Source organism: Brachypodium distachyon, chromosome 4 (genome assembly GCF_000005505.3).
Source record: "Brachypodium distachyon strain Bd21 chromosome 4, Brachypodium_distachyon_v3.0, whole genome shotgun sequence".
Lineage (NCBI taxonomy): Eukaryota > Viridiplantae > Streptophyta > Magnoliopsida > Poales > Poaceae > Brachypodium > Brachypodium distachyon.
Genome location: NC_016134.3, coordinates 953,078 through 962,977, shown reverse-complemented (window position 1 = coordinate 962,977; position 9,900 = coordinate 953,078). Strand labels below are relative to the sequence as shown.

The 9,900-nt window shown below is 43.3% G+C and overlaps 1 protein-coding gene across 3 annotated transcripts; it reads right to left on the bottom strand.

The window, feature by feature from the left end:
• Nucleotides 1–1,835: 1,835 nt before the first annotated feature.
• LOC104584351 (zinc finger protein 2) lies at nt 1,836–7,301 on the bottom strand. 3 transcript variants are annotated; one of them, XR_002960012.1, is made up of 4 exons: nt 6,940–7,301; nt 4,442–5,013; nt 3,314–3,467; nt 2,526–2,977 (listed from the first exon to the last, which is right to left on the bottom strand). XR_002960012.1 is itself a non-coding variant. In XM_010238703.3 (2 exons), the coding sequence occupies exon 2, from the start codon at nt 2,517–2,519 to the stop codon at nt 2,046–2,048; it is 474 nt and encodes a 157-aa protein (XP_010237005.1). In that variant the 5' UTR covers nt 2,520–2,977; nt 3,314–3,464; the 3' UTR covers nt 1,836–2,045. The 3 variants fall into 3 exon arrangements, 1 of the variants encoding a protein (XP_010237005.1); XR_002960013.1 differs by having other exon boundaries at nt 4,442–4,711; nt 6,940–7,298; XM_010238703.3 differs by lacking the exons at nt 4,442–5,013; nt 6,940–7,301 and having other exon boundaries at nt 1,836–2,977; nt 3,314–3,464.
• Nucleotides 7,302–9,900: the final 2,599 nt, after the last annotated feature.

Genomic DNA, 9,900 nt, shown 5'->3' with positions numbered 1-9,900 from the left:
TGCTATAAACTTATTTTACGAGGAACAAAATACACATTGATTGCAGTGGGATTAGATCTATAATCAAGCCCATGAGGTGCAAAAGATCATTTGGTTCTTGTCTAAATCCAAAACCTTTTTCCGTGGAATCTATGCACAGTTGGTTAGAATGAAACCTCAGTGGTTCTCATAATAGATGCATCCGGAAAGCAAAGCCTAGCTTCCTTTGAAAAATCAAATCTTCTTATGTTAGATGTTCCAGGATCATGCTATTTTGACTAGGGATAATCTTCACAAAAAGATATTGGCTGGCAACCCTACGTGCTCTTTCTGTGACTAGGTTGGAGACAGCCATAACATTTGTTCTTCTCTTGTCCCGTTGCTAGAGTGGTTTGGAGTCCCGTTGGTTAAAGATGTTGCTGGCGACAAAAAAAGAGGTCTCCCTTTGAGATTATTTTCTCTGTGTGCACTTCTTTTTAACCATATTGTCTCATTGCTAGTTTGGTCTTTAAAGTACAAGAGTCGTTTTGTAAGATCAACAGACAAATTTTAATCCTGCCACGTAATGTGAGTAAAAAAAAAGGTTGTTCCATGGTGGTGCGTGACGCGTGTCCCTCCCTCTGTTCTTTCCAAGAGTAGGAATCCCTTGTCATGTGCTGCGTGGCCATATGTGGGCATGGTTCGAGGACAGGTCAGGTCAGGTCAGGGTCCGTCCATCGGCGCGACAAAAACAAAAGCATCGCACAGGGTTGGGTCGTGGCAAGACTATTCACCGCACGACCGCCAAATAAACTACAGGACTGCCCTTTCAAAGGGTAAAGAAGTAATACGACCGGAATGCATCCACTAGCGATGTGACTGCTGTACAGGGCATAAGAGAAAGCCAAAAGGGCTGTTACTGTGAGGTGGGCCAGCTTCGTGGGCCGGACGAGGATAGTTAGTTCCCAATTATTATTTTTATGTGGAGAATCATCAAGATGCGAAAGATTGAGAGAACTTTATTTCGAAAAACTACGATGAAGTTTTGTTAAGTATCTTTGTTATTTTTGTTTGTTCATGTATCGATTTTTTGTACTTTACCTCTTGAATCAATAAAACTAGATTGTTACTTTAAAAAAAAACTACTACTCATGTTTAGTGTCAAGCAACTAACCAACGACGATGGATGCAATCCAATTAAGCACACCTCAAAATAAAAATGGGGCCCTGCATGTCCTGAAGCAAATTGATTAGCGGCCATCACTGCATAACATAGTTATATCAGAAAGAGAAATATCCTCCCTGATCAAAATATCAAGAGATCATGCAAGTCGAATATTTGTGGAGTATATGGTCATTTCATTTCCTACTGTTCCTCCAGCTATAATGCTTGGATACTCGTGCATATACTCTAGTTAAAAAAACGTACTCCCTCCGTCTAACAAAAAAATGTCTCAAGTTTGTTAAAATTTGAATGTATGTAGACATGACTTAGTGTATAGATGCATTCAAATTTGGTCAAAATTGAGACATCCTTTGTTGGACGGAGAAAGTAATGTTTTTATATGGTCTTTCTAAACATAGATTTTACTTTCTGGGGCCAGCTGCATAAGACCCCTCGATCGAGTGTTTTTGTGGATCATACTGATGTTCAATTGAGTGTTTTTTTTTAGTTGCAAGTGCAAAAAAAAAATCAGGGGTGAGCTGCACATTCTTGATGTGCAATTGAGTTTTTGGATGAGTCAGTACATCACCTCTATTGATGTGCAATTTAACTTCTGTTTTGAAATGTTGCACAATAAAACTAGTTCATGACGTAGAATTGAGTATTTTGTGAATATGTTGCATTTAAGATATTTTCTTATTTCTCGGTCAACTTACATCTAATCCTTTTTTTGACCCTGAACCAAAATGTACCCATCTGTCCAGGCAGCGAATCCAGAGTACATCTACAAATTTATTACCATCAATTGCACACTCGGTACAATAAGCACAAATTACTCACTAACCACACACTACTTTAATAAGAAGAAGAGAGAACAAAAAATAGGAAAAATAAAATAAAACGAAACAACAGAGCTAGAGGGCTAGAGCTTGAGGTTAAGGTCAACCTTCCTCGACAACTGCTCCCTGTCGCCGCCTCCGTCATCGCCGTCGAGCCGCCAACCGCCGCTGCCGCCGGGGGCCTTGGAGCCACCGTCGAGGTAACCTCGGTGGTGGCAAGAGTGGGAAACCTGGATGGGGTGCAACTGGTGGGTGGGCATAGCATGATCAGCATCAGCTGTGCTGCTGACATGGAAGGGGGTGGTGTAGAGGTGTGCGTTCCAGCCGACGTTCCTCTCCTTCTTGTGTGCGTTCTGGTGCCCCCCTAGCGCCTGCGACTTGAGGAACTTCTTGTTGCAGAACAGGCAAGGGAACAGCCTCACGCCTGAATTACCAGAAGACGGTGACGGCCGCAGCGGCGATGGCGAGAGAGAGGGCGAGGGCTGCGGCACCGGAGCGAGCGTCAGCGACAGGTCGGCGTCGAAGGCGTCGGGTAAAGGCGGCGGTGGAGCCTCCATTTGTTGATCGAAGATATGGAAGAAAGCAAAGGTTTCTTGTGTGGTGTGGTGTGTGCTAGTTCTGTGAAGTGTACGTGGCTGCTAAGCTGGTGGTCAGATGGTGAGCTCTCTGTGAGTTTATAGACGGCTCTCTCCAAGGAGGAAACAGGAGGAGGCATCAAAAGCAAGCAGACCACGCTGCTAAATCTGGGAGTGTTTGCATTATTGGTTATTGCCAGGGCAAGGGGTTGGCTGTGAAGTGGGCCCCGCATGGCAGTAGCAGAAGGAGGAAGAAGACAGCAGAGTTTGGTGGCTACTACTGTGGTGCAGCTCTCGCCCAGAAGGAACTCAACAACAGGATCATCATATATAGCAGATATCACACGCATATATAAGTAGTTGGTACGTACCACTACTGGTGTTCATCAGTAATCAATGCCATGTGTTTGTTGTTGTAGCTTGAATATGACCGTCCTTATCTGCAAACAAAAGAGAGAGAACGAGAGGGATGAGGTTATAGTTTTATAACCATTGACTAATAAGACATGGGAATAAATAATCTATACACAGTCCACCTCACTCATAGATCACTGGAGCATAACAAGAGATCGATGGCAGCACAATAAATTCGGTTCTTGTTAATTAACAAAAACGCATGAGATTTGCATCTATGCAGCAGCCGGAGCTAGTGAGCTAGGAAGACAAATGTATATATGAACAGGTAAGAAGGATTGATGCTCTGATCATGTTCCTAATGGGGACAACGGAAAGGTAGTCGGCATATGCATATGCATGTGAAAAAGGGGAGAACATACTAGCTGGATTGGTCAGGATGGAGCAATTACGTATGTGCCTCCTTTCAAGTCAACAGAGTCCAGGTCCAGCCTCTGATTGGCGAGGATCACGTGCGAGCGTGCAGACGCATGTCGGCACATAATAAGGAACCCCAGCAGGAGCTACTCCTCTCTTCTTCAGGTAAACACCAACAAACTCATTAGCCTGTGAAACCTATGAGCTCCAGCTTCATAAATATATACTCCCTCTGATCTAACAAGTGTCTCAGATTTATTACACAAAGTTGAACTAAATCTGAGAGACTTATTATGGATCGGAGTACTAAACTTCCAAGGCAACACAAACTAAAAAGTTGACACATGTGCAGATGTAAAGTTTCATGCGAAATCTTGCATATACATTTGTGACCTGTGCAGAAGAATCAAATCTGGAGCACATTAAGATGTTTTTGACCTCATTCTTGTGTTTTTAGTACGAACCACAAAGCAAGCTACCTTTTGCCATGAAACTTTGCAAATACATAATATGTACATGTCAGTTTATCTTGGGATCTTTGAAATTCTGTACAAATTCCTCGGCTCCAAAACACTAAACGACAGACAATTGCATGATATATAGGATGGGTAGATGGATACAAATGCAAGATGACAGGGATCGATGAGGGAAAATTGGTGGTGCTAGATGATTGGTGCACTACAACACATGGACGTACGATCTCTAGTTTGTCTGCTCATCTCTATCTTAAGTTACTCCCTCACGCGGTTGTTCATGGGTCAATATATAGCCGCTGCTGCTACAAACTCTCTAGTAGTGGCAGAAAAGAACCTGATGTTGATGGTTTGTTTTCCTTCAAAAGAGGAAAAGAGAGGACAGCTTAATTTCAAAGTTTCAACAACTCTCTTCATGTAGATGTAGGACCCAACATAACTGGGAGCCTCTCAAGGAACGCTTCGCAGACAACAGAGACATTAGAGATGCAAACGGGATCCCACGTATGTCACGTTTCTAGTTAAAATTTGAATCAAAATTTTGAACTAGCAAGTCCCTAACGGCCCGAGCTAGACATAAACAGAATCCCGCAAACAGAATCCCAAAGAGACATCAATATGGCCTAAAATTGAGAAGGGTATTAGAGAGATTTTTTTTACCCCAGATCAATCAATGCCGTCACCTATTAATTCGTGCTGATCCAGTCCAAGATCCTGTCTCCAAGCAAGCCAAGGGCACATCACTTCATGCCTCTTACGGTTGTTGCTGGACCCTTCAGTGCTGAGGGATCCAATTCTCCATCACGTTTTCAGACAGTTCAATTTTGTCGTCTGGTGCCGGGGACCACCGCTTGGAATGGTCTTGATGGACGAAAATGATGCTCCGGGCTTGCCAGGCAAGCACGCCGAGTAATTAACCTGTCATGAACCCTACCAAAGATGCCAATTAGTGAGACTGTCCAGGCTGAGATCTATTTTGTGTCCAAAACAAGGACCATATATATCACTGTCCATCAGACAGTAATTGTACAGCTGCGGTGGTTCACAAGGCCATGCATCCTCCACCAGAAGCAGCTAGAAAAAGGTGACCCCATGATTTGGACGAGCTTTCAAATGACTAAGCGGGATAGATCTAACTCAGATCAGGTTATGATTAGTTGTAGGAGCCATTCCTGTGGATTGACAACAATGTGCGTACAATGGTTACTGCTGACTGCTGAGCTTCCTATTGCCTGGCAGCAAGGAGATTGGCGTTAATGTCCAGCAGAGGACTAAGCTAGGGTGGGCATAGAATGCCAAAAATGATGCAGAAACACAAGATCTTTAGAAACCATAAATATGCCCAAAAGAGAGGTCATTTTCTATCAGCAGGGTATATATAAGTGCAACCAATTAATATGAAAGTAAAGTTCATGTCTAGTACCTAAGTGTGATGGAAATTTATTTCCGGTGCCTAAGTAGAGGACAACAAATACTCCTAGATAGGTACTAAATGTTTCAATTTAACGCAACCAATATGTCTCAATAATAGTTATATTGTAGTATGGACACGAATACAACAAATTTGTGTGCTTAGATACCTTGGATTAGCATCTGTGCACATGTCAATGACTCGTGCTGCGCGACCCGTGCTATTTGCACCAGAAACTGCATCCTCGTTGGCTGCTTGTGTGCATATGCAAGTGTGGGTGGAAGGCCATCAAAACTACTACTGTACATCAGAAAGTGAATCTTTGAAGCGTTAACAAATGACACGAGGTAATAAACTAACAAGATTGCGTATCTGCTCTTGTATCCTTTTGATGATTTTCCTGTTTTTCTAGTGTAGTTTGACTAGATGATCTGGGTTCTTTTGGACTTCTCTCTTTAGACCTCTACATTTATCGGCAGACATTGTTTATTTCAGATAGTATCCTCTCCTACTGTCCTAAAAAACATCCTCCCAAATAGTTTACCAATAGCAAAAGGTCGATTTGTCTGACAATGAGAAAATGGGTCAAAACTAGTTACTAAGCTCTCATAAAACAAGAGTATGTAGGGCATTATCATGCACAAGTGTGCTGGAGAGACCCAACAACTGCATTCATTACATTTCTGCTTGAAAAGGTGATTTCGCAGACATCCGTGTGGATTACTTAAAGAAACTACATGAAAGAACAAACCCTTATATGGCTGAAAAAACTAATTAGAATAGGAAAATTTTGTTCACAGCATGCCAGTAAGGCATCTAAAAATAGTGAGATTACGGTACCTTACACTAAAGTATCCACATCATCATATCTTGAAGGAAAACACCGACTATTTGTCTGTGGTGCTCTCTTCAGAATGGGACAATGGGTGGTACACTAATAGTAGGTGGCAGCTGAGGCAGCAGGACAAACCATCAATTCAGTGGACTAAATGATAGAGCCATCGATCTTAAATATGATAAACATGTGCATGCGGTAATTATCTGAAGCTGTTGTAATGATTTCAACAGGAATGCTGATGAATTAAATTAATTTTGTTGTTTGCGCCGATACTCTAACAAGCATTATGAAAGTTCATAGTGCAAGTTTTTTTGACCGAAAACTGTAGGAGAGGCTCAAGTTAACCACAGAGGTCCTAGATATGTTGAACTTTAATTTAAGAAGCAATTATTCCAAATACCCCCCAATCAACAGTATATAAAAGACTAGTATCTCCTCGCTGAGACGCTTATGTATCTCCTCATAACTAAAGGCACAATTCATGCTAAAAATCTGTATGTATATGTTGTTTCAGTTTCATCACCACCTCCACAAACCCATGCATATATCCGGTAATAATCACAGGAAGCAGTTCCACTTCCACCACGTTTGATCATCTTGAATAGAGATATCAAATTATCAACCAGCAATGAAATTCCATGCTCAATCATCGCCTCTGAGCCAGGCCTTTGACATCATGCAGTAGCAACTGCGAACAAAAAGGGTTCAACTCAAGGCCTAGAACACGCATATGCTCTATTGTACATTCTCACTTGCAGAGTCTAATCTCGGTTACAGAACTATAAATAGGCGATCGATATTTTAAGTATAACTACAGGTATTGACGCGCGCCAGCATTAAGGCGTAACGATAATCATCCCCATTCCCCAACATGAACATGTGCAATCGAGGTGGTCAAAAATCGAATACCGATGCGGGGCGGCGGGCGGCGGATTTTCCCCCATGATACTTCGACGCCGGCGTGACCGAGGCCGGAGGCGGCGTCGAGACGGGACGACGATGGCGCCGGCGCGGAAGAGGAGGATTCGGTAGGGCGCGGAAGAGGAGTCGGGACGATGGCGGCGGCGCCGGAAGAGGAGTGCGGCAGCTGGTGCAGGCCAAATTTGGTGCAGACCCATCGCCTCGCCCGGCGCAGCGAGGATCTGTGCTTGCCGCCGGCGGCGGCGGCGTTCGGGATCCTCTGCGCGCGGCATGGGCATGGGAGACGGGGCGGTTTCGCGGGCGAATGAATCGACACGGCCGGAGAAGATTGTGGGCCGGAAGCTCGAAGTAAGCCCGCGAGAGGCCCAATAGAAATAATATTCGCAAGAAAAAAAAGAATACTATAGAAATATAAAGTACTCCCTCCCTCCGTTTCACAATTGTTGTCTCAAATTTGCCTAAAAGTGAATTTACTTATTCCTAAAAAGTGTCTAGATACATGTAAGATTTGGACAAAAATTATGGAACGGAGAGTACACAGCAACTACGGGGTATTCGAACTTGATTAGAAATATGATCTTTTTTTATGGGAAAATAAGATCTTGTTCTGAAGAATTTTCTTAACGAAATTGTGAAGCGAAAATGAAAAATGCACACTCCCACTTCGCAGGCATGCAAAAGGAAAGTGGTGATTCCCCGCCAAAAGAAAAAAAAGGAAAGTGGTGATATGGCCCATGGAGCATATATATGGGAGGCTGCAGATATAACATGAAATGATATATCTCTGTTGGGCCTGCAAGTACAGAAAGCATGGGCCTTACAGCATAATAATCTGTACCTGCAGATTTAATATGTGCAGGTTCGTTTCTGTCTCTATATATGTATGCCATGTGCTTCTCAAAAAAAATATTTGTATGCCGTGTTAAATCTGCACATGGACTTTGCTCTCTGCTAAAGCATATTATTCATTTTAGAAAAGACACGGCCGGTCCACTAAAGCTGACATCAGTGGCTCTCCATCCTAGCTCCATCCGCCCCTGGCACTGCGGTACCCGATGTCAGATGTCCGGCTTAAACTAGTCTTTCGTTCTTGAAATTCTTGATGTGGTTTTAGTTCAAATTTAATTATGCATCAAATAGTTCATTAAGATCTTAAATTGACCACATGGATCAGATAGACAAAGGTCGTTGAGTTGCTGGCTAGCTAGTCACCTCTGACAGATCGAACAAGCACGCAGTAGTACAAGACCGGGTGCATCATCGATCATCCACACATATGCTTGCCTTGGCCACCACAAGATGGGTTTAAATAATCATAGTAGGAGAAGTTGCATCGACCCAACTGACGTTTTCCTCCTTCCATCTGAATTAATTAGCTGTATATAATATGATCCTACTATATGATATATGCAGAGTATATATGTTGTTTCCTTTTGATGCATGCACGCATGTGTGATGGCGCTCTCACACACCACAAACTAAACTAAAACTAGCTTAACTGATCATCGATCGAGTGCCCTTGGAGAGTGCATGCATGCATGGCTTGTGTTTGCATGCATCGTCTTTGCATGCATGCAAGCACGTACCTACCTAGTTTTTGGTAGCTTAACTGGTTGGGAAGGAGTATCAGGTACTTCCTCCGTTTTTAAATAATTGCCGTGATCACGACAAGTATTTAGAAACGGAAGAAGTACTTTATAAGCAAGTTGGCGTAAACCATGCATGTGCACCTGAGGATCAGTGACTATGTAGGAGGCTATCACTGCGTCAGAATGGGTCACGGGTGCACGAGCTCCAGTAACGGTTCCAGTCGGATCCTAGGTGTGCTGCCTAAGACTCTGAGAGGTAGGACCAGAGTGCATGGCGAGTGAGAGATAGGCATGGATAACTAGGTGTCACATGCATGCCTCACATGTCTGAGGTTGCGTTTGTCTCCTTAGTCCTGCCGGGTACGTGTCGATCATTCGACTTGTTAATTTCCTTAATATGCATGGAGTACATGGACAAAGCTGATCGCGCGTACGTCGTACGTCCATGCATATACATATGCATATACTAGCTAGCTTCTGCATGCATGCATGGACACGAGGTGCACACGGTCGCCACGAGACAAGAAGAGAGTTAACTGTAGCTGGAGATGGATCATGGTTTGATGCCGATCGATCTAGACATGACTGAACTTAGCTCCTGTTTTTGCTCGCATCTCCGTCTATCTATATAAACCAGGATTCAGGACAAAGAACAGAGTTACTGGTTTCCAGCTCGCTTTTAGTTTTGGCGCCCTTTTCGCTAACTCCCATGCATGCAAAAGAACGCCGATATATACACGTGCCACCAAGTCATCGATCACCTAGTATATATATAGCCATGTCATGCCAGCCGCGCGCCTAGGACGCCGGCCGGCCCTTTAATTTCCTCGTCTTGTTGCATGCAAAAGGTCAGAGATGATATATATACACTTGGAACTTGATCCAAGTGGTGTACGTAGATGCACCGGAGGATTGGCCATGTAGTAGTACATGGTTAATTGCTGGTTCTGGCATATGCTGCAGATACCCATGCATGCATCGATCCATGCGTTATGGCATCACTACGTACGTACGTACGCATTAAATATATGTAGCTCCGATATATCTGCTTTACTATCTAACGTACTGCTGTTCCATTAGTCTGCTGAGTTCACTGTGGATATATATACTAGCTCAGATTCGGTCCTAGTACTCCTATGTTGCTTTAATTGGCTAGTGGATGTGTGCATGCGTCCATGAGACACTGGTCCCTGCGCTGACTCCTACTCTAGTCAACCTTTTTTCCCCTTGACATATACTCCCTCCCCTTTGTTATTAGAGAGGTCATATTAGCTTTTATTAAAACAAGGCTTCGAATAAGAATTACTCTATTAATAAGATATGAAACCACAAGTATATCATAAAATATTTTTGATAACGA

Coding starts and splice junctions, on each gene's coding strand:
- LOC104584351 (XM_010238703.3), bottom strand. CDS start 2,519: ATGGAGGCTCCACCGCCGCCTTTACCCGACGCCTTCGACGCCGACCTG.